A 25,539-nucleotide genomic window follows, 5' to 3' on the forward strand; every position below is an offset into this window, starting at 1 on the left:
TTCGTTTAATCGGTTAACCGTTTTTTTTGGGGGTCGAATATTCGAATATACATTTGCTTTCAAATTCCCAGTATGTACATGGATTAACAAATGAATTGGTTTTATTTACCTTTAAGTGCAAGAAGGATAATTTATTAAGGCGTTTGAGGAAATAACAATTTAGAGGAATAACAATTGACAGTAAAAGTAAAAGTCATCTATATATTACACATATATATGCATATTACAACGATCATGTGAACAAATATATATATATTGAAAAAAATGATAAAAAATCTAAATATATATATTTTTAATATAAATATATATTCTTATTATTTAAATAGGGGGGGGGATCAGTGTCCCTATGAAATTGGGGGGGACGTACCCCCCTACTATCTGCGCCCCTGGTATGTTCACATGATCTGCAAGAGCTGGTATGCATAATCAATTCATTGCTAAAGTAGTTATTAATGCAAAAAAACACTTAATTTCCTTAAAATACAGAGATATCCTGGTTCATTGTAAACTAAGTACTTTACATATATTGGGCAATACAATAGAATTGAGTTGAAGTGTTTGGATGAATCTAGCATAGGGCTGTCTTTGAATATGAGAAGAAATAAAGAAACATGTCATTTCACATTGTTTTCTTTTCTGTCCACAGGTAGAAAAGAATTTGTCCAGAGGCTTAAGCTTGAAGGGACACTGAATGTTCACGATGGCTGTGTAAGTACCCCACATTTTCCCATGTTGTTTTTCATTTTCATTGCTTTCATCCTTAATGACTTGTTTCCATTAAACTCATGAGCACGTCTGTGGACAACACAGGATCTAAAGCTTTTGTCTTTGGGCTGCACAATTCATTACAATTTGGTCAAAATCGTAAAACAGAGAAGTGAGATATCTAAATCGCAGGAAGCGCAATATTTGGTAAAAAGTAAAATACGTGAAAACATCTGAATGGACTATGTTGTAGAGAAGTGGGATAAAGAAAAATAACAATTCCCTAGAATATCGCAAATCATATGGCAATTGCTAAATTAGTCAAATCTAGATATTTCTCCAGAATCCTGCAGCACGATTTTCAACGGTTCTTTTTGGAGAAACTCAGTTTAACACATCCGTTTTTAAAATTGTAGGGTTGTTGACTTAGAGGAGGGGTGTCAAACTTATCCGGCCCGCGACTTCATTTTATGTGGCCCGGAAGAACTTGCAAAGAAGTTATACGGTTACATGCCACTTTACAAAAGCACGTTTCCCATAAACTACATGTCCCACAATGCATCTCCTTTTGTGAAATGCACACCGAAATTATTTGCCCTAGACTTCTGCTTTCAGACGTAGTTAATTACGAAGTTATTACCCTATCCAATAATAACCCAATGCAGAGGCAATAATATAATATAATACATTATTTTATATATATTATGTATTTATATATGTATATTTATATAGTTACCACCGGCCCTTTGAGTGCAACCATAAGGCTAATGTGGCCCGTGATGAAATTGAGTTTGACACCCCTGACTTAGAGTTTCTTTGGTAAGGAGAGCCCTACACATTACAACACTTTTCCACGTTAAGTTTGTGAAGTGTCGGACAGAGAGCGGCTGAGAAACCTGAAACCTCAGAAATCACACATGGTGTCGCAGTATCAGCCTCGACGTCTCTGTCCAAAACACCACAACCACAGGAGAGCTCCTTTAATACCTGCCTCCTGTTAACAACAACCACCACAGTGAAAAGGATATGAGGGACAGTTTCATTGCATGTTATAAATAAATGAGTGTATTCTACTTGTAGTGGCAAGCTGGAATATATACTACATTGACAATATGGACTGATGGAGGCAGGACAAGTCATGCATTTAATACTGAAGCTATTAGTAGATTAATCAATTGGATTATGTGCAATTACTCAACTTTACAATAGTCAAGATTCAAGGCTTGTATTGTCATTTGGACATAGCTACAGTGTAGTTATGACAACGGGAATCTTACAACAGTGCTGAAATAGTGCAAGTAAATATATATATAATAGAACTTTACACTGTATATTTCTAGCAATAAAAGGCATTCAAATCTTTATTTCAAATAAACCACCTTTGTATATCTTGTAACATACATATCTTTACATATTTTATTTATTCTAACTCTTACGAAACCCAATATCTCCCTGGTAAAATAAAGTATTCTTATTCTGATAAAGGAGTTTATTTATGGAATACAATCAAATATATTCAGAAAAATAATGTTTGTTTAAAGCCCCTGAACACGGGACAATTTAAAGTTCCCTTTCTCTGTTCTAATTATTTATAAATGCTGTCCTATGGGCTCTGGTGTTATGGTGAGAACATTTGTCTCCCAAGGCTCTCTGTTTCTGGCTTCTCTAATGTGACTAATTGCATTTTTCCTTGTTTTAGTTTTAGTAAGAGGACATTTTAAGACGTTACCCCTGGACAGTGAGAAAGTGGGATGGGCGTATGTTTTCTGACACTTCATAGACTAAATTATGCAAAAATCAATTGTAGTATTATCATTGGCATTATTCTCTTAAAGGCCACCTATTATGCAAAATCCACGTTTTCATGTCTCTTCTACATCAACATGTGTCCCCTCTGTGGAAAGAGATTCTGAAAGTTTCAGGAACAAAGACCCCCCTCTCTTTTTGTCCTGATCCATTTATATAAAAGGTTTTTTTGGCCACTTTATGATGTCATAACGATGTTTTGTCTTGTGTAACCATTAGCCAATCACCAACCAAGGTAACCCCCCCCCCCCACCTTATCACCTGATTCTCCTCCTAGAGCACTAGTGTGTTCTTTCTAACCAAATATCTCTCAGAGGGGCGTGGGGAGGGGCTCCTTATTTTCATCTAAAGTAACAGACAGAGAATCAGCACTTTGGAAACAGGGCTGAAACAGAGGGGATTATGGGTAATGCTGGAATGATCTGTTTGGTGTTTGGAGCCAAACACTTCAGAGACATGTTTTGTATCTGAGACCTATAATATATTGATGGAAAACAGTATAATAGAGGACCTTTTTAAATATTGTATTTTCAAACTTTCAATTTCTTATACAAAGAGCACCAGCCAGATAGATAACAGGAACCTCTCGTACAAATAAATGCCCACACATTTCCTTCGGCTGTCGTGACACTATCCACGTTCAGCTGTCATACATTTTCTGTTGTGCTCACGATAAACTGCTCTCTGATAAGCTGCCTCCGCGCAGTAAGTGGACGCTCTGAGTGTTTACCGGATATACCAGCCAGGCTTTTTTTGGACGCCTCCAACATGTCAGCTGTGGGCTGAAGGGCAAGAGAGAGCTGCACCAAACATTACAAAATCAGTGAAAACAAGGAAGTATTAGTTGCAAAATAAAACCTGCCTGCGTTGATCAAAGAATGAAAGATGTGCGGTTAATTTACAGCTGACACAGGTGAAGAATATACATTTGAGGGTAGTTAGAATATAACATAGATTTGTCTGAAGATGGTAAGGACTTCTGTTTTTTATACATTGTACCTTACGTTCGTGGAAGACATCAGTCAGTCTCTGTGAGAGGGATTTGTGGTTCTTTTGAATGAAACTTAAAATGTTTACATCATTTAGGAGCATTATTAATATCATATCTGTGCACAAACATTTATATTTAGATACTTTTGACCTATTCCTCGATATTGTGCAGATTGCAATTTTGGTGCTTTGACCAGATATGAGACACAATGAGAATTTTGCTAAATAATCGACACTTGATATTGAAAATATTGTGTAATTAGACAGCTTCTTTATTGGGAAACCATTGAGGCGCTCTATCACAGGAAAGGCATGTTCAGGTGTTTTTTAAATGTAAAAAATGTCCTGCTAATATTCCACTTGTCTCGCACTCTGTTTTAAAGGGGCCCTATTAGACTCATTTTCAGGTTCATAATTGTATTACGTGCTTCTACCATTTACATCAGAATCAGATCACGATCCCTTTATTAGTCCCACAGAGGGGAAATGAACATTGTTACAGCAGAAAAGACCCAAAGACAGCTTAATGTTACCTAAGCATGCATACCATTTTTTTTTTTTAAAGTACTAAAGATTAAAAAAAAATATATATAATAAAAGAAGTTACACATTTTACAAAAATAATACAAAAAGTTACATATTTGACATGCTCAAATACCTATTTAACACACTCTACATGTGTCAAACCCAAATCAGGCCCTTTCTGGATTTAATTTCGGCCCGCAGGATAATTTCTAATTACTATTAGATCTGGCCCGCCGGTATATTGCACACACACCTTCACTTCATCCTGAGGGTCTCCTCAGCTCAGAGCCTGAGCCCAAACATTGATGACCTTGCACCCAAGATGAGAGGCCAAGTATCTGGCTTGAGCATCACAGAGCAGCACACTGAGTTTACATGGATGTTTCCTTTTTGCACTTTTTCTCTCACGACAACCGGGCATGTTTGTTTTTTTCTTTGAGGGAAATAGTTTTGTTGAAGCTGTTGTTGGCCTGTGGAAAAATAGAGCCATAAGAAATGGCTCTGCGGATAGAGCCATAAGAAAAGAATGCAACTGATTATTTAATGTTGTATTTATAGGCAATCATTTAAGCTTTGTTAGTTCCAGGTTTAATATGTGCAATACGTTCATTTCAATAAGTTCTGTAATAAACATTGAACTAGTACCCATTTCTTTATTTTGACCCACTTTGTATTTGAGTTTGACCCCCCTGGTCTAGAGGAAAGGGAAGATCATAAAAAGGCTGTTTAACTACAACGAGGCACCTATGATAACACAAGATACTCAGACGTGTGTTAAAACAAAGCTCAATGATACTCTGTCCGAACCTTTCATCAAATGAGACACAAGACAGATTCAACTCCGCCCTTTACTCCCAATCTAAAATCCTTTTATTTCAGAGGATCAGAATCGATCGAAAGGTGTTTTTAAAATGTATTACAAGAGCGAGCCCTGGGTTCAGATTGCAGGGTGTGGCGGAGGAGGAGTGTCATTTCACTGATTGCAGCAGAGTGATTCTGGAAATGAAGAGCAACACAGTGCTGATGAAACTCTGGAGCAGGTGGTGATGAAATATCGATCCACAGCCGTGGCCTCAATGCTGTTAAACTCTCCTTTTTAAATTCATGGATGGATAAGGATTAGGTCAAATGTGCGACCGTGATTTCACTTAGTTGAATGTTAACGAACTTGTAAATCAATGTAATTTAGTCACAAAGAAATTAGACCCTCGACTCATCATTTGGAGTTTTTCCTTCCTTCATAATCATCTTATGACCTCCTTACATTCCCTAAATCCTTTATTTGTCATGCAACGGGGACATTTACATTATTACAACAGCAGATAGAGTGGGTAAGGTGCGGATTCTTTAAAGTAAATTGCTAAGTATGCACACGTTATTGATAACACAATAAGTACACAAACTAAAAATAGCACATAAGTACACCATGGTGAAAAGTATCAGTATATTTGTTTTTAAGAAAAGGGACCATGCTGAAGCTAGCTGGTACTGTAAATACATATACACCAATGCAATGTTTCATTTCCTGCCTGTAGAATTGTTATTTATAAACACATCCTTTCGGCGCTAATTTAAAATGCAAAGTCGATATCTCATTCTGAGTCCTTGTGTCTCTCTGCAGGTCAACACTATATCGTGGAGCGACACGGGAGAATATCTCTTGTCGGGGTCAGACGACACCTTTTTGGTTATCTCCAACCCGTACAACAAGAAGGTGAGTCGTGATCAATACAATTCAGATCAGATCAGATAAGATAAGAGAGTACTTTATTGATCCCAATTCGGGAAATGTTTGTGTTGCAGCAGCGTAAGAAGACAATGTACAATACAAATTCAAAGACTAGAAATAATCAAGAAAGTAGAAAATATACATCTTGAATTTAACAAGATATTATATATACAAATATATATATATATATATTTATAAAACGGACAAGTCAAATCAAGCAATCTGATTGGTTCTTAGCAGTGATATACTGAACGTATACCACGGGTAGAATTGTAAGTTACTTTTCACAACAAGTCAGTATCCCTCCGCGCCTGAGAAAAACGGTATACAGTTGGGCTGGAAACAAACTGTCGACCCTCCGCTTCGGGCCGAACCAAGCCCCTTAGCTGTGATATAATGAGCATATACCGCGGCCTGTCGTGAGCTATTGCTTAAATATACATAAATATATGGCAGAAGGAATATTAATATTAAAAGACTAGAAATAAACAAGAGTAGAAAATATACATGTTGACAAATTAACAAGATATAAAGCAAGGTATTATATATACAGAAGTATGTGACAGATGGAATATTAAATATTAAACTGAATATATAAATATACAGTGTGATTTTATCCCAAGAGAAACTATGGAGCCGAAACCACATTTCTGTTCAAGTTATTTGCACCCAAAATCTCTTTTACTTTCTCGCGTTCATCAGAAGATTAAGACGTAAACCAGCCTCCTCTGTTGGTCTTCCTCAGGTCAAGAAGTCCATACGCTCCGGCCACCGGGCGAATATCTTCAGCGCCAAGTTCATGCCCCACACCAACGACCAGGAGATCATCTCCTGCTCCGGAGACGGCGTCATCTACTACACCAACACGGAGAAGAGTCCCGAGCACAACAGACAGTGTCAGTTCACCTGCCACTACGGGACAGCTTATGAGGTACTATTACTAATATCTAGGGTTCATTGAACCGGCGCCGTCCATAAAAAACAACACTGTCAATAAAGGAAGAATGACGGATGCCAGATTTAGCTTATTTCAATTTTCAGTCTCTTGGCAGGTACAAACTTAATAATCACCTAACAACAAAGCCATACATAGTCTAGTATCAGGCCATTTCAATACCAGCACATTTATAAGTACTATTAAAATTGCAAGTCATTAAGAAATCTTATAAGTCTGGTTGCTCGATAACAATTTTACAACATGGGACAAAGAGTAAAAGTCTGCACATTTTATTTCAGCTTAACGGCTATTCGAATGTGTCGTTGGTGTTGATGAAAGCAAATGCAAAGGCTGTCCTCTTTAGTGGAGGACTCGGCAATATATTAATAATTTATATATAGAAATTAGCGATATGAGACTATGTATGGTCTTAGATTTCACAATATGGTTTGCTTTACGGTACAAACCTTTTTCTGAATTTACCAGACAAGTAGATTTTTTGTATAAATCCTCATTACTGCTGATTATTTACCAAAATGTTCCGTGTGTTAATATTTTGTTATAACTTCAGAAGTCAACCGTACAATATCGTTGTCAATGTATTGGGTCAAACATATTGTGATTTTCTTTTTATCCGAACCGCCCAGCCTTTCCTCAGACTCTGCTCATTTGCTCTTTGAGAGATGTTCACATCTGTGCAAACGGAGCCCAAACATCTTTCTCTCGTGGTTTCCGTCCCCTAACCTCAGCTTCCTCTCTTCCCTCTGTCAGATTATGACGGTACCAAATGACCCCTACACGTTCCTGTCGTGTGGGGAGGACGGCACGGTGCGATGGTTTGACCTCCGCACCAAGACCAGCTGTACAAAAGAAGACTGCAAAGATGTACGGTGACAACTGTGATGATTTTCTCCTTTCAGTCTGTGATTTATTATACATGTACTCTGATGTAATGGGCTTTCTTCTCCTTTGGCTGATGAAGCTAGGAACAATTAAGTGAGGAAGGTCTCCACATTCTTTTGATATAAGAGTTTATTTTCAGCGCAGCTCTCTTTAAAAACATTTTCCGTATCTGAAGCATTTCCTGTGTGTGTGTGTGTGTGTGTGTGTGTGTGTGTGTGTGTGTGTGTGTGTGTGTGTGTGTGTGTGTGTGTGTGTGTGTGTGTGTGTGTGTGTGTGTGTGTGTGTGTGTGTGTGTGTGTGTGTGTGTGTGTGTGTGTGTGTGTGTGTGTGTGTGTGTGTGTGTGTGTGTGTGTGTGTGTGTGTGTGTGTGTGTGTGTGTGTGTGTGTGTGTGTGTGTGTGTGTGTGTGTGTGTGTGTGTGTGTGTGTGTGTGTGTGTGTGTGATTGTGTTACATCTTCTCGTATTTCGTGTTTGGGATTCGTGCTCGTGATCTTAAGACTGTCCGAAGTTTTACCAGACTCAGTTACATCCCCCTCTTAATTACCCTACAACATGTTAACAGGCCCGGACTGGCCATCGGGAGGACCGGCCTGCTAAGTGGCCTGCTGGCCTGAGGATTTTTTTTTTTATGTATGTATTGTGAACGCAACGCTGCGCAAATGTGGGTCTGACTCTGCCTCACAGAGGGTGACTGGCTGTCTACATGACGTGGCCTGCCGACATTGCCACTTTCATAAAGATCATACTAATGCCCTCGATTGGTCTCTGTGTCATTCAAGCTCGGGGGGGTGTGTATGTGTGGCGCGAGCGAGCGAGAGAGAAAGCGTGCGCACCGGTTACGTGTTGTTGTTGTTGTTAGCATCTGGTGCTAGCTAGCGGCGCTAACGGATATAATGAAGTGTCAACAAGGTGGAGGAGAGTCCTCTCCTGTCAGACTGAGAGACTGATAACTACAGCTCAGGTGAGGTAAAGGACTCTGAGTGTTTGGATAGTTCACTTAGTCTAAGTTCTCTGTGGGTCTCATATGGTTTGGTCACCCTTTATGTAAACACATATTTCCTTTTTGAAGGGGGAGTGATTATTAAAATACGCATGAATAAAAAAAAAAAAAGTTAACTAGGTGAAAAAAAGGTAAGATAAACTTGTCGAGAGCTAAAACTAGTCTTTGATGCTGCCTCAAAGAGGAGTGGGGGGGAGTGGGGGGGAGACGGGTGAGGCTGGTTCAGGAGCCCAGACACACTCACAACTATAAATGAACTAAAAACAAATAAATAAACAAGTTTCAATGTTTTTTCATATTGGATATGGTATGTTATTGGTTATGGCCATGTACTTATGATTTTATGATTATTTAAATGTATACAGTTCTGTTTCATATGGGTGTAGTCTCTTTATTTCCCCCTCAAAGTGCACCAGATTGATGCATTTAAGTCCAACATTTAAAAAAAATATCTTGCCGGGGGAGCATGCCCCCGGACCCCCCTAGAGGATTTGAGGTCCACTTCCACTTAAAATATGTTCACATGGATAGGTTCCTAAATAGATTTACAATTTTTTTTTAAATAGTAACCCATGTCCATATGTTTATTCTGGGGTAGTAGATTTAAAGTTTAGGAATATCACTATGGGCAGCAACGCTGTAAATATTGACAAATAAATCCAGGAAAATGGCACAAAAGAAAGCTGGTAGTGGCCTGGCTGGGTGTATAATTCCCGGCCTGACTTATTGTCCCAGTCCGGCCCTGCATGTTAATGTAACAAGTGGAAATCTACTGTCATTGAAATTATTCTTTAAATAACTGATCACTTAGATGGAACTCTTACATTTGGGAAAGTACGAGGAAACACTTTACCGCTGACTTGTTCCGTTTGATTCCGTTTGTGAAAAAACTGGCATACTATGTTTTCCCACGAGATACTGACGCTGTCTTTCTTGTGCTATTACATAATAAGGTGTAATGCATTTTTTTCATTATTGTTTTAAATAAAATGTATTAAAAAATATCCAATCTTTATAAAACCACAATGAAAAAACTACAATGACTTTTTCCCCCTTTTTTGTAAGATGATAAATAATATCAAACTATGACGACAGACTTGTGAAGCTTCATTTTAAAATAGTGTAAAAAGTCATTTGGTACAGCGATAGGAAATACTGACTCTTAAAATACCTCTGTTGCTGCTGACTTTATCAATCGCTCATTGACCATCATTCACTACCCTTCCTCATTGTTTTTGCTCTGACTTCAGGACATCCTGATAAACTGTCGCCGGGCAGCGACCTCTATATCCATCTCTCCTCTGGTGCCGTACTACCTGGCCGTCGGCTGCTCCGACAGCTCGGTGCGGATCTACGACAGACGCATGCTGGGAACCAGAGCCACAGGTACGCCGTCACACATCTGTCTTCATATTCATGTTGATGTAGTAGATTCACATGACTTGATTTTTACCAAAAGCATTCAAAAGTGACAATGGAATCACAAACTGGAACTATTTGTGTCACGATGGAGAAAGTGGACTGATTTCGTAAAACCTCATAGGCCATATATTTTTTTTTTACAAATGAAAAAGGCATTTCGGACAGACAAACTTAAGATGTATAATTACTACATCTTGAAAAAACACTATGTAATTGTTTGCTGCGAAATGTCAATAAAAAATATATTACAAAAAATAAAATAACGATAGTTTCAAAATGTGGTATTTGGGTTTTTGGCAAGTTTGATTATCTGAGGTTAACAGGAATTTTCTTTCGTCCTCAGGTAACTACATGGGCCGGGGGACGACGGGGATGTGTGTGAGGTTCGTCCCCGCTCACCTGTCCAACAAGTCGTGCCGCGTGACGTCTCTCTGCTACAGCGCGGACGGCCAGGAGGTGCTGGTCAGCTACTCCTCCGATTACATCTACCTGTTCGACCCCAAAGACGACCAAGCCCGAGAGCTGAAGGGCCCGTCAGAGGAGAGGAGGGAGGAGGTGAGCCATGGAGTCAGGCTCCTCATATTACACCAGTCTCTGCTGTACATGTACATACAGTACAGAGACTTATACCATGCAAACTCAAAACAGCGAGTTCATTTCAATAACCCTTACCATGTTAAGCGCTACATTCTAATAAGATTTTCTTTCGTGCAGTGGAAACCACCTTTTGTCCTGGTATCAATGAGAGCTCCTTCCACCGTTTTGAAACCAGTTTAACAAACGGGCATGTTTCTTGTTGGGGGATTCCTGGTTTTAGTAACGATAATGGTGCAGGACAGTGATATGTCTTTGGGTCAGTATATTCAGCACTTTCAATTCATTTAAATGTATTGGATGGGTTGCAACAAATAAAAAAGATATGCTCCAAAGCAACATGTTTAAATTAAAAATAAATAAAATTGTTATGGAGCTTGATAAATAGAACGATATTTTTCATTATTGATTTATCTGTTGTTTATTTTTGTTTCAGCTAAAAATCATTTGGTCGATTGGTGGCACAAAGTAAATACCAGTTTCTCTCTCGTTTTGTTGCTCAAAAACTCAAAGATATTCTTTTAAGTTTTATACAAAACAGAGAAAAAGCAGGAAATCTTCCTATTTTCTTTAATATATATCATCTTTATTGGGCAGTTTAAAGCATTTCCTTTTTTTGTTGACTCTGTTTTCTAATAGTCTGGCACCCACGGTTTGCATCTAATTATTCCATTTAATTGTATATGTACCAAAGAAAATAAACTGAAACAGAAAGTGTGGCCAAGCAAAGCCTTCCCGGTATACAGTGAAAGTGTGTTAACCCTAACACACCAAGAGATGATGACTGATGCCCTGAGAGGAGAGGGAAACACTGTGATGTAGGAAGAACAGGCGAAATGGATTATTGATTAGAACGGTTTTCTTCTTCTGTGTTTTTTCTTAAATGTATCTGGGTCATCTTGTCTGTTTGGGTGAGCATTTTCAAAAAAGTGTTTACTGGTGTCGGCGTGTGTCTGAATGTGCTGGATCATGGTGCCAGTGTTTCAAAGCCTCGGGCTGAGTTCAGCTGTGTCGGGATGCAACCACCACACACATTCCTTTCCAAATACAGCCACCGACGTAGGCAGTGTTCCTCTATCCTCCAAAATAGTTCAGGCTGAGTGGGCCAAGCTGAGCCCCCCCCCCCCCCTCCCCCCCCCTCTCTCTCTCTTTCCTTCACCTGTGGCCTGGTTTCTTAAGGGCCCTCTGCTCTCTGATGTATCCCACTATCTCTGCTCCTTTTCACCGCCTCTAGCCCATAACCAGACCTGATGACATTTCCTAAAGTAAAGCAGTTGATAGTCCCTGCACTAAGACCCCCCTTTTCTATTTCTGGCTCTCGGCCTGTTGCCCTGCAAAGAGCGCCAGGGGACTGGAAAATGGAGGCAACCTCTGCCAGGAGGGGGCACTTTAAAAAAGGACGCTGACAGAGACGAGCAGTGTTTTGCTTTGGCAGCGGAGCTATTTTTGACCATGCCTTGACTGACAAACTGCTAATCTTTCTCTGTGTGTGTGTGTGTGTGTGTGTGTGTGTGTGTGTGTGTGTGTGTGTGTGTGTGTGTGTGTGTGTGTGTGTGTGTGTGTGTGTGTGTGTGTGTGTGTGTGTGTGTGTGTGTGTGTGTGTGTGTGTGTGTGTGTGTGTGTGTGTGTGTGTGTGTGTGTGTGTGTGTGTGTGTGTGTGTGTGTGTGTGTGTGTGTGTGTGTGTGTGTGTGTGTGTGTGTGTGTGTGTGTGTGTGTGTGTGTGTGTGTCTCCACAGCTGAGACAGCCTCCAGTGAAGCGCCTCCGCCTGCGGGGGGACTGGTCTGACACTGGACCCCGCGCTCGCCCTGAGAGCGAGAGGGAGAGGGACGGTAAGACGCACACAGCAACTGACGCGTATGTGTTGCTGCTTGTTAAGTTTAAAGCACAGAGCTCAGGTTACAGACCCGGCCTCTGAGACTTTCCCAACGCCCCCCCCCCCCCCCTCACTTAGATATCCGCATTTTCTTGCAAGGCTGTAAATTTGTAGCGTAAATGTTTTTTTAATTCACATTTATTCAGCTGTGCCTAACTGCAGCATTTCAGCTTACACATGAAAGCAGTTGCTAGTGATACCCCCACCAATATTTAGGTGGCTCCTTTAAACAAATCCACGTCTGTGTTCCACTTCGATGCTGATGTCACAATGACTACATATCGGAAAACATAGCCCTCTTCTACCGAGAAGAAACCCAAACAAACCTGGAAGACACCAAATACAGCTCAGAACAAATCAAATCTGTTTGATGAATGGATTGTTGTTTTTCAAAGGGTTTTTAAATGGATTCTTTAATCTAAAAAATACCAAAACAGAAGAAAAATACGTTTTTCTTACTAAGATTAACAGGGTGTCCGCGGGGTCTTAAAAAGTATTAAAAGTTGATAAATCAATTTAGCGAAAAGTAAGGCTATTAAAAAGTATTAAACCGCATTTTCCAAGGTTTTACATTTTGTAGCTTGTTTTCAATAAGTATATAAATGGTCCAAAGAGGTTGTGTTCTACAGTCTGCCTGAATGTAATCATTGCGTAGGTGTGTAGTGTGATTCTGTGTAGTTTATTTATGGCATCCCGTTGGATTTGACGTCATCTGAACGGGACATCGTACGCTCACTGCTTGATAGCGCGCGAAGGTCCGTTTACGCCGGTTGTTAAACAACATCGTTATGGGGAAATGCAAGTCTGCGTCCAAATGGTTGGAAGATAAGGAGGAAGGACAATCAATACTGTATATAGTCAATGTGAGGTAAAGTGTGTTGCCAAGGTAACCGGTTAGAACTCCAAGTGGCGATGAGGTCTTAAAATGTATGGAAAGGGTCTTAAAAAAGGTCTTAAAAGGTTTTACATTTGACTTCAGGTTTCCTGCATATACCCTGACTTGCCACAAACACCCCTAATAAATCACTTGTTGAAATGTTTTAATCTCCAAAGCATGAGGCTCGTCAACTAATCATTATCTGCCAAAATGAAATGCCCCCTTTCTTTTCTAAGGCCTCACATAAGAAACACCAGTCCCTATGAACTACGTCAATCAAACATTATGGCACATATCCACCTCTGTCATGTTTGTTTGAATACGTCCAGCAGCTGTTAACCTTTTTATCCTTCACTATCCCAGGGGAGCAGAGCCCGAACGTGTCTCTGATGCAGAGGATGTCGGACATGTTGTCTCGGTGGTTCGAGGAGGCCAGCGAGGCTCAGAGCGGCCGAGGAACCCGACCGCAGACTCGGCCCAGAGGTGAGACGGGAGTCCACACACAGGAGTCCTGGAATTACCCCTGTGTGGATGTCTGTTTATGTTGGGGTTTGTTTATTTAAAGGGCAATATATTCCTTTCTTTATGCAGTCTGCAAACAAACTCCAAGTTTTCAAACAAATGCAATATATATTTTGCAGATCAAATGAGGGTAATTTGGCTGTTGGCGTCTTTTCAACATACTTTAATGTGATAAATATTGTATAATCTATTTCTAGGTGTTAGTTTACAAGCAAGAGAAAAAAGTTTTAAATTATAATGTTGTCTTACACTGGTGCCTTTATTGCATAGTAATAATTCATCAAAGTGCATTGTTACTGAATACAAAAAAGGCCAGCCCCAGTCAGTTGAGTTTTTTACATTTTTTTTGATAAAGACTCAAATTCAGCTACCTTATTTACATATTATGTGTCAGCAACACAAATGCTGGTGATAGATATTCATAATTGTCCATGTAGTCGGATTCAAAAATGTGAGATTTTAATCAAAACATCATAAAAAAAATCATAAATGAATCCTGATTATTCCTCTTGTTTCAGTGGCCGCTGTGCGTCCAGGGGGGGCGTCGAGTGTTCCTGCTCTGCCTGCTCCGGCGGCCAATCAGGAGGCCAGCGCTCCGGAGAGGCCTGCCGAGCCAACCCCCCCGGAGGAGCCAGCCGGACCTGCTGCTGCCGCCGCCACAGCCGTCCCTAAATCCACCTCCTCTTCATCCTCAGGGTCGTCATCAACAGTCACAGCACCTCCTCCGTCCACCTCCTCTTCAGTGGAGAGCTCAGTCCCTTCCTCCTCCTCCTCGCCCGACACCACCGGGACCCCCACGCCCACCCCCGCTCTCTCAGGTAAGAGAGCAGCTACACAAAAAAAATCACATTTGTCTCTTCAGCTCAGTTCATCCTCAGACCATCGCCCCTGTGAGTAGCCGTGTGTGCTTGTTGGAGCGACTCCAGTCAAGCAGCCCCCCCCCCCCCCCCCTTTACTTCTGCATCCTGTTGTCCTTTTCCTTGTTTATTTTCTGTTTCCCTGACATCCTCCCCCTCCTCCTTAAATCATGCATTCCCTCTCTCTCCCTCTGCCTCTCCGTCAGAGTACGGTCCTCGTCGGCTGCCCATAAGTTTAGTGTGTAGGCGTTTGCAGAGGTTACTCCGGCTGGCCGACCCCCCAGGCATGGGTCCGCGAGCCGCCCGTTCTTCTCCTTCTTCTCCATCTGCCTCTTCCTCCTCTCCTTCCACCTCAGCCCCTGAGAGACAGCCACAAAGAGCTGCTTCATCTTCTGCTGCTGAGATGCAGCCCCTCACAGGTTACCCTCCCCTCTGTGTAGGACAGGCAGACATGTTTGTTTGTAGAGGTTACAGGAAGACCCCGCCTTGCTAGAACTGACCACTAATCTCACATTGATCCTCTTTCCATTCCCCCCAAAATAATGCACCTTGTACTTTTAACCCCGAGTCGCCCTCTGCTGTTTGTTCAGCCCCTCACTCACTAATGCCGTCACTCCATCGCTCCTCTCTCGTTGCTTGAGTTTTCACCCGAGTGGCACCAGCTTCTGCTTTTGGCATCCTCATAGCTCATGTGGTTGTTCACACGTGTTTTAATGATGCATACTGATCACATATAAAGCTCTTTTCTATCTACTGTTCCTGCTTAAATGATGGCGTTATGTTATTTACATGACAAATATGTTTCCTGTGACTTAAAGGTTGGGTAGGTAATTCACTTCAGAAACACTTTTTGTTGTATTCCATGGAATGCTCTTAACATCCCGATAGCAATGAATATCTGAAATGCTTTGACAATAAATACATACAAATATTTCATCTGTGGAAGCCGTGGTACTGTAAAAAGCACGACCAATCATCTGAGCCGGCCCGGCTAAAGTAACTGGATGGCCTACCTGCCTGTCAGCCTTCCATCTGTGCACAAACTTATCTCGTGCCCTCATTGGTCATGTGCACGTTTGTGTGTGTTGGAGGAGGGGCTCTGTAAGGAAGTGGCAGATTTTTGTCGGCTGCGTACTTTCAAATTCTAACGCACTCGAGCTGGTTTCTCCGTTCTTACCTACCCTACCTTTAACTTAGAGTCTCAACAGAAGCAGCCACACAACTCTTCTGGTGCAAAGATAACTTATTTTGGAAGTAAGTTGAAGACTTTCTAATGTCTGACAGTGCACAAGCATATAAGGACAATATATTACTTTACTGTTATCAGATGCTGTGTGTAAAGCATGTTTTGCTGCATACTCACTTATGAATCCATGCAGTCCAAATAATATTGTGGTTGAAAGATAAAGAAGGAGAGAAAGACAGAGAAAGGTCATGTTGAAATGTAAAAGTAGCACATTTACATTTCAACAGAATAGTTTATTGAATAGATTTTGTTAAACTAAAGATAATAATGTATTTATTATAATGCTCTTTATGCGAACAGGTGCATTTAATATCTCTGAGCCTTTATGTTAAAGGGAAGATATTTAATCAAGAGACTAGGACATGTTAGATTTAAGGGACTCTTTAAGGGATTTAAAACGCTGCATGTATGACAGTTTAAATGTGTTATATGACACCAAAAAGTCATACATTAATTTAAAGGGCAATTGCTTGCATTGGTAGTGTTACTATAGAGAGGCGAAGTCCCTCCCTTTCCGGGGGACCTCCTCCATGGGACCTTATTTCGGAAAAAGTATGCATTGAAGTCAATGGAGAGAGAAAGATTATCTTTCATTCCTGTTTGAATTGTGCCACAAACTACACATATGATGTTTGTCAATTTAAAAGATAATTTTGCAAGTCAAAAAAATTAAAATGTGAAGTAACACTTTTTTCTGTGCAAAACCGCTCAATGAACTACATCTCCCGTCTCGCACCACAAACCAAGACGGCCGTCATGTTGGCACATTTCACTTCTTTCTTTCAGAATGAGGTGAAAAGTATTAGAAGAGGTGAAAATCACTCCAAGTCTGGACACGTTGAGAGCTGTACATACACACAAGGGGAGTTAGTCGGTTCCTAAGAGCCAGCATGCGGGACCGGGATTCTGGGATTTGTAGTCTTTCTAGTTGCATATTTGTCATAGTCTTATATTTGAACAGTTTTACGACAAACTGTGACTTTTTGACATGGAAATTGACAAACATCATGTGTGATTCGTGGCACAATTCAAACGGGATCGAAAGATAATCTTTCTCTCTCCATTGACTTCAATACATACTTTTTCCGAAATAAGGTCCCATGGGTCAGAAGTAGATCGGCGGGACTTCGCCTCTCTATTTGGCTATACTTAATGAAAATGCAGGCTTTTGATTGGCTGTCACTTCTCTAACTAAATTCATAACAAATAAAAACACATTGGACACATTAGGATTGTTTTGAGGTTTCAAAAGGCAAACAAAATGTAATTATAATGTTTGTGAGCTTGATGCGTATGAAACCATTGCAGGAAATAACGTTCTTTTAAGCACTACATGTCGTAAGCATGTTTGAACTTGTCATGTTTTACTAATCTCTGAGACTCATTTTGCTCATAGAGTGGATGTGAAATGCTCAGATGAACCTTTGGCTGATTTTACATCTTGGCCTTGGACCGTTTTTACTTCTCTAACATGACTTTGACGTGTTTAACCCTCCTGCGTGACGACTGTGTGAAGTCCTCAGCCTCTGTGTCCGATGTTTAGTGGGTTTCATTTGTGTTCCAGATTCCCCCTCGTCTGTGGTAAACAAACAGCTGGGATCCATGACTCTTGACGAACAGCAGGGTGCGTCCTCCCCCCCCCCCCCCCGCCCCTGCCTCTCGCTTTGTCTTCCTCACCCGCTCCTCATAAACACAAACACTCTCTCAACCCTCTGCAGTCTGTCCTCCATGTGTCTTTATGCTTCTAGTTTCTCTGTCCACATCTCTACCTTCCCATTGTTCCCATTTCAAGTTTCAATGCTTTTATTGTCATGTGTGCAAAGTAGGGCTGCTCAATTAATCAAATTTTAATCGCAATTACGATTATAGCTTGCAACGATTACGAAAACAACGTAATTGAAATAAAACGATTATTTTTTTATTATTATTACTTTTTTATTTATTTCAGTTGAATTATACTTAAAGTTCAGGGTAATCAAACTGTTTTCAAAGTAAATGGATCATCGTTTTTAATAATCGTGATATCAATTATTGACCCAAATAATTGAGATTATGATTTTTGCCATAATGGAGCAGCCCTAGTGCAAAGCTACAGTGAAGTTATGACAATGAACATCTTAGGACACAGGCTCCCCCAACAGTGCAACACAATAACACAGATACAAATAGTACTAGTAAATAAAATAGAATATAATAGAAACAGAATACGATAGAAACTGTGCAGAATAGTCTATATACTGTACACTAATTGGAATATTGATATATGTGAGTTCCATCAAAAGTTCAGGTGTTTAACAGTCATGGGATGAAATTATTATTATTATTATTATTATTATTATTATTATTATCATCTGCCCAGACACATGTTGATGTCCCTCCAGATGGACATGTCTCTATCTGACCAGAGTAACTGTGACTTGGACTGAAGGATATTAGCTACACAAATAGTCATTAAAGTCTCAGTAAATGAATAATGATAATCTCTTATGTTTTTTAGTGTCATTGACATTAATCAAGCAATATAATTTTATATCAATATTGAATTATTAACATTGATCAGGTGGAGTAACACACTTCTTTACATAATGCGTTAGGGGTTAATTCACATATGAAACACATGTGATCCCATGTTTTAAATAAATCAGTTTATTGATTTTTATTTTCATTAAACAATGCTGAGTAAAAAACTGTACTTATAAAACTGAAGCAACAATAGGCAAACAATTTAATTTAAATGAATACAAAAGAAGCAGGTTTTCAATTTATGATAAAAAGTGTTTGGGGCACTTCTGATTTATTTCATTGACCAGTATTTCACTAACGCTCAACAAAGTGTGTGTGTGTGTGTGTGTGTGTGTGTGTGTGTGTGTGTGTGTGTGTGTGTGTGTGTGTGTGTGTGTGTGTGTGTGTGTGTGTGTGTGTGTGTGTGTGTGTGTGTGTGTGTGTGTGTGTGTGTGTGTGTGTGTGTGTGTGTGTGTGTGTGTGTGTGTGTGTGTGTGTGTGTGTGTGTGTGTGTGTGTGTGTGTGTGTGTGTGTGTGTGTGTGTGTGTGTGTGACTAAGACTCATTGTCATTAATGCTTGATATCATTCAAAAGCATAAACGTAATAATCATAGAAATGCGTTTATCAATTGTTTATACATTTGAAGATTGATAATCATTGCATCTAGTTTGTTATACTAGTTCCACTTTCTACTTGAGGCTTAAAGTTGGCATGTTGTAAACCTCATCATGCATCATGCTCTCGCTGTTCTTATTGATAACAAACAAATGTTGCTGTGATGGGTTTTTAAAGGGAACTGCTTAAAAATCAGTTTTCCTTATCACCTTCAAAATCTAATAAAACCTCAACTGTAATAACCAGCGTGTGTGTGATGTCCCTTCAGCGGCTTTGACCTGTGTGTCCTGGCGTGTTGCTGAAAGTCGTCACAGTGTGTCCGCTGCATGTTTGTGTTTGGAAATGATGCAGCAGTTTCCAGTGTGCCTTTAAACACAAATAAATGCTGTGACATTTTTTTTTTTTTTTAACGGAATAACTGTCAGAGCAGATTAGAATAAATCCTTGTTGCTTGTTTCGCCTGTGTTTCTCTCTCAGGAGCAACAGAAGCTGCAGGTTCGCCTCCTGATCAACCTGTTTCTGCACCGGTTAACGCTCCCACTACCTCCACCACCTCCACCTCCTCCACCACCTCTTCCTCCACCTCCACCCTGAGCAGCACAAGTCGGCCCAGCGCAGCAGAGCCCGTCCTCAGCCTGCACTACAGCTCCGAGGGAACCACCACCAGCACCATTAAGCTGGACTTCACTGATGAGTGGTGAGGGGTCGCATCGTTCCTTAATCTCCCCTTTAACACATGTGTCCTTTATTTTACGATACGATACGATAATACTTTAATGGTCAGATCAAGTCTGAAGTTTGACTTGCATCACAGCAGCTCCATGTGTATCATCAACATAGACAAATATCAAGACACAATACATGAACAACAAACATTTAACATAACAGCACAACAGCCTTCTCCATCGCTGCCCCCACCCTCTGGAACTCCCTTCCACAACACATCAGAGACTGCACCGACCCCCCCACTTTCAAAACACACTTCTTCAGATTGGCTTTTAATGTGTGAATTATGTTGTGTTGCCGTTTTAATATTTGTTATTCTATTTCATCTCGTTTTATCACCTCTGTAAAGCGTCTTTGAAATGAAATGTATTATTATTATTAATCACTGAGAGCAAACCTGCTCAAAGAGCCTTGAGCGCATTTGATCTGGGATCAGCTCTGTGATCACCGTGAGGATTGACTGGTGCACAAAGGATGCTTCAGTCTGACTTTATTGAATTGTCATGGAAGTTTATTCATTTTAGCTCTAAATGATCATTTCTGAACAAATGTTTATGTTGTTACCGTAGGAGCTTCTTCTTCCTGAAACATATGATAATGGACCCTCTAGAGCAGGGGTGTCCAACTCAATTTCATCTCGGGCCACAAGGGCCAGTTTTATATACATACAAAATATACATATATAAATATTTAATATATATAAAATAATTTATTACATTACATTATTGCCGTCTGCATTGGATTATTATCGGATAGGGTAATAACTTAATAAGTCTCTTCAGTGAGAATGTCACAAAATGATTTAAAAAGAAAAGCAAAATTCTGGAAAAAAAAGTTTAAAAAAAAGAAAAAAGGGACATTTTGAAAAAAGTCAGGTTCTGAGAAAAAATGAATATTTTGAAGAGAAAAGGTCAAATATTGAGATGCATTGTGGGACATGTAGTTTATGGGCAACGTGCTTCTGTAAATCGGCATGTAACCGTTTAATAAATTTTTTATATTCTTTGCAAGCTCTTGTGGGGCCACAGAAAATGAAGTCACGGGCCAGATTTGGCCCCCGGGCCTTGAGTTTGACACCCCTGCTCTAGAGCCAGAGTGGTCACACTGCAGGAATGAGTTGATATCTGATGTTCTCTTATTGCCACGCCCTACTGAGGAAGAAGTAAGGAAACACAGTGGCTTGAGATCCTCTTTGTAACTGTTTGTATCTCCCTCACAGGAGCAGTAGCACATCAAGCTCTATGGGCAGCGGGGGTCCCAAAAGATCCGAATCTGTTCCTGCAGTGAACCGAGAGGGTCTGTCCACGGAGAGCTCAGCCTCAGAGCAAAGTGAGTCCTCCTTATATTCATGTATAAATATTACAAGCATTCAACAACTTGTCTACAAAGTCCTACTAAATGTTGCACATCTCTTTTAAAAAGTGTCACTTTCCCTTTGTTTGATACGGCACATCATTTCCAATCCAACTGTATCTATATAGCACATTTAAAAACAACAGTTGACCAAAGTGCTGTACATCAATAAATATATATAAAAGCAGCATACTGTATATAGGGACTGCGGCTGTGAGGGAGTGCGGTCGTCTTTCAACCAGAAGGTTGTGGGTTCGATCCCAGACCATGCAGTCAACATGTCGATGTATCCTTGGGCAAGATACTTAACCCTGAGTTGCTCCCGATGGCATGGCCAACGGTGTGTGAATGTTAGGTCCTAGAGTAAGGTACACTGCTCTGTGTGAATGTTAGGTCCTAGAGTAAGGTACACTGCTCTGTGTGAATGTTAGGTCCTAGAGTAAGGTACACTGCTCTGTGTGAATGTTAGGTCCTAGAGTAAGGTACACTGCTCTGTATGAATGGGTGTGAATGACATGTAGTATGTAAAGCGTTTTGAGTGGTCGTAAAGACTGGATAAAGCGCTACATACAGTACAGTCCATTTACCATTTAGACAAAACCGATGGGTCAAAAAGAAACTAATGTAAAAGCACGAGACAATAAAACCATACTTATAGCCACAGACTGAAAACCCTCGAATATGATGTGAAAACATTTAAAAACACAAAGAAATAGAAAACCCTAATTTAGAAAACACAGACTGACACGTCATTTACTTTGTCATATTCTTAATGTAAACATTTATTTGTATCTAAGAATATTTAGAAAGTCGTTTTTTCAATACTTCTATATTTATTCCTAGATTACAATGTAATTCATATGCATCTGTTTGCATGTAGAGTAAAGGCTCTACAACTGCACTTTGTGGCGAAACCCTGTGTTCAAAAACAAAATTCATCTAAAGGTATATTATGTATACTCTATGATACACTCCAGCTAAATCCTTGTATGTGTCAGCTGTTACGTGCCGTGTTGCGTTTGTGTGTGTCTGTGTACTTGGCATTAAACTTCATTCTGGTTGTCTTTCAGCTCCCTCTCTGTCCTCGGGGCAGCAGAGTGTCGCGGCCGCCGCCTCCTCTGAGCCTCCGAGCGGGGCCTCCTGCTCCGGGGCCCAGGCTGCTGCTGCTGCTGCTGGATCCTCTCAGGGGGAAACCGTGGCTCCTTCAGGGGCGCCAGTGGGCACGGAGGACAGGACGGGGGGCTGCAGGAGAGCGGAGCCCCGAGGGGACGAGGGGGGCGAGGAGGGCCAGAGTCAGGCGGCACGGCCCCACCAGGACTCTGACGACAGCGACGACGACCCCATCCTCATCCCGTCCACCAGGTTCAGGGGTCAGGGCCAGAGGTACGCCGCAACAATCTGTCTATAGAGGGGTGCAGGGGGCTTTTCTGTAGGCTGACCCGGAAGTTTGCATATCCTTTCGCCTACTTGTCTGTCATCCTTTTTTTATAACTATTACCATCTGGCCAACAGCTGGACATTAGCAATGTGGCTAAAGCTGACCCATTTACTGTTTTTAGTGACAGTTGATCAATGGGGACTGTCCACGACTCTATAAACAAATAAACTATCGACCGACAAAAACACAATGGGGTTTTTCCTTTGGATTTTGTAATTCTGCAGGGAACAATAGAATCTATCTGTATTGTCATCATACAAAGTGCAACAACATTTCTTTGGCAACTCTCACTGCAGTAACAAATAGACACATTAAATAAATAAGAGTAAAGGTAAAAGCAGAGGTAGTAGCGATGACAGTGCAACGAGATAACATTCAATGTCAATGTGCATATTCACACTTAGTCTAAATATATATTAGTAAAATAGCCATAAGTATTTCTAAAATAGTAGTTGTTGGAGTTGTATGATAATCTCAATATATTAACAGCACTTTATAATAATTGAAGCATAAATGCAATCAACCAGAAGTCAAATCTAACCGTAAAAGAACTACATCACGTTCCCATGACGACTCGTCACCTAAGCTAAGCTAACGGTGGCTAATGGTTCCAATGATGACGTTTAGTAGTCTTATTTAGTTACTTGTTCGCAACTCATGGCTTCAGACAATCATTAGTGGGTTATTTCATGTGTTTTTATTCCTAGAACAAAACGGAAAAATCTTGTAAAATTGTTTTTCAAGAATCTAACCAAAAACTCATTCGGACCGTTTGTTCAAGACGGCTAGAAAGAAGTGCTAAAATGCTAACTTATACCCGGGTTTTAAGACTCATTCCTGAACCACTCTACTCACCGACAACAGAACATGTACTTTTGAATTCACGTTATTATCTCATGGCTTTTGTTTCATTTAGAAGGTGGGTATTCTGATTATTTTGTGATGCCTTCCCATTGACTGTTTTACTACTAATATAGATTAAATTCCAGAGGATCTGCAGTAGGAGATAGGATGATCAGGTAAAGTGTTTGCACTAAAAGCATCTAACCTGTCAGGTGTGTGACATGCAGCAGAGCTTCAAATCTCAACAGCACAACATGATGAAGATAAAGGGGATTTGTCTTGGTTTGGTCCTTTCACTCACGAAAAACTAACACACACACACAGCTTTAACTGTAGAGCAGAGTGATGTGCATGTGAGTACTGACACACACATGAGTAGCAGCATCACTGCAGCATTTTGAAGATTGTTTCATAAAGAGCGTTGGAATAAGAAGCATGATGGCAAGATCTGAACAAATTCAAAGGTTTGATTTCCTCAAAGGAGCGTTCTTTAAACTAACAATGACCCAGAATTGGTGACTACTTTCATGTAGTTCATGGAGAAGGCTTTGCACCACATCATTAAAGGTGGGGTAGGTGATTCAACTCAGAAACACTTTTTGTTATATTCCATGGAATGCTCTTAACATCCCGATTTGTGGAAGGCGTGGCGCTGTAAAAAGCATGACCAATCATCTGAGCCGGCCCGGCTAAAAACAACTGGATGGCCTACCTTTCTGTCAGCCTTCCATCTGTGCACACACTTACCTCGTGCCCTCATTGGTCATGTGTGTTGGAGGAGGGGCTCTGTAAGGAAGTCTGTAAGAGGCAGATTTTTTCCGGTTGTCTACTTTCAAATTCTAGCGCATGGTTTCTCCATTCTCACCTACCCTACCTTTAAGAGCCTAATTCAGTCATCATGTGTTTTGTCTGAAAGTGGCTGCTTCCTGGCTTGGGGGTTAGTACCGTTTCTATAATCAAATAAGTAAAGTAAGTATCAATGCATGGGGCTCGTAAGCATAAGAGACAGCATGTGTTCCTGTGTTTTTGTTTTTCTGTTAACATTATTATCACATGCTTTTGTTTTTCTTGTGTTTCCCAGACGCTCAGCAGCCGCTCGTATCCAGGAGCTTTTCCGCAGGAGGAAAGAACGACGGGAGATGGAGGAGAGCGAGACCCAGAATATCAGGAGACCCTCGGTCAAGCAGGTCTACAAAGGCCACCGCAACTCCAGGACAATGGTACTGCTTTGACCTCGCAGTGTGTGTGTGTGTGTCTGACTGACTGACTGACTGTGTGTGACTGAGGTCAGGAGACTCTAAACTTAGCATGGACAGGAAACAGGGAAACGGCTAGTCTCAATCCGTCCAAAATAACAACAACCTCTATGTTTTTGGGTTGTCTGTCGGCCTTAAAATAATTTCTTGAATGAACCGAGTCGTTTTTTTTTTTTTTTGCCATATCTCAAGAATGAATATGACAATTGTACACAAACAAAAATGTAAACAAACAAAAGGACAGTTTATATTACTTTACATTTATAAACAACAGCTGGGCTGGACTCCCTTGAGGACAGTTTGTTTGTGTTTTAATGGGACTTTAGTGAATCAGAGCTTACTCCTTTAAAGGTCACCTATTATGCAAAATCCACTTTTTCATGTCTTCTAAACATCAACATGTGTCCCCTCTGTGGAAAGAGATTCTGAAAGTTTCAGGAAAAAAGATTCTCTCTCTGTTTGTCCTGATCCATTTCTATAAAAACCTGTCTGAAAATGAGCTGATCAGATTTTGGCCACTTTATGATGTCATAACGATGTTTAAAACAGCAGAGTGACACAATAATGCAAACAAATATTTTCTATGTGTTCCAGATAAAGGAGTCTTGTTTTTGGGGCGACAACTTTGTGATGAGCGGCTCAGACTGCGGCCACATCTTCATCTGGGACCGACACACAGGGGAGCACCTCATGCTGCTGGAGGCCGACAACCACGTGGTGAACTGCCTGCAGCCGCACCCCTACGACCCCAGTGAGTCCCCCCGCACCCCCACTCAGAAACAGAATCTGAACACTTCATTGAACCTGCCAGGAAATT

General features: G+C 40.6%; 1 protein-coding gene across 1 annotated transcript in view; it reads left to right on the forward strand.

Annotated features, from left to right (window-relative positions):
• dcaf6 (ddb1 and cul4 associated factor 6) overlaps positions 1–25,539 on the forward strand; it is a gene marked incomplete at its 3' end in the record, with an annotated part of 32,597 nt that overhangs the window by 6,416 nt on the left and 642 nt on the right. Inside the window, exons 2-18 of the mRNA XM_079665790.1 lie at positions 647–708; positions 5,648–5,740; positions 6,501–6,686; positions 7,464–7,577; positions 9,846–9,981; positions 10,361–10,572; positions 12,349–12,442; positions 13,727–13,846; positions 14,404–14,703; positions 14,949–15,161; positions 17,553–17,612; positions 19,584–19,803; positions 21,052–21,161; positions 22,256–22,568; positions 23,601–23,642; positions 24,548–24,686; positions 25,317–25,473. Of these exons, the coding sequence (XP_079521916.1) occupies positions 647–708; positions 5,648–5,740; positions 6,501–6,686; positions 7,464–7,577; positions 9,846–9,981; positions 10,361–10,572; positions 12,349–12,442; positions 13,727–13,846; positions 14,404–14,703; positions 14,949–15,161; positions 17,553–17,612; positions 19,584–19,803; positions 21,052–21,161; positions 22,256–22,568; positions 23,601–23,642; positions 24,548–24,686; positions 25,317–25,473 (2,571 nt within the window). The remainder of the gene's footprint in view (positions 1–646; positions 709–5,647; positions 5,741–6,500; positions 6,687–7,463; positions 7,578–9,845; positions 9,982–10,360; positions 10,573–12,348; positions 12,443–13,726; positions 13,847–14,403; positions 14,704–14,948; positions 15,162–17,552; positions 17,613–19,583; positions 19,804–21,051; positions 21,162–22,255; positions 22,569–23,600; positions 23,643–24,547; positions 24,687–25,316; positions 25,474–25,539) is intronic.

The sequence above is a fragment of the Notothenia rossii genome (genome assembly GCF_949606895.1).
Source record: "Notothenia rossii genome assembly, chromosome: 2".
NCBI classification, from domain to species: domain Eukaryota; kingdom Metazoa; phylum Chordata; class Actinopteri; order Perciformes; family Nototheniidae; genus Notothenia; species Notothenia rossii.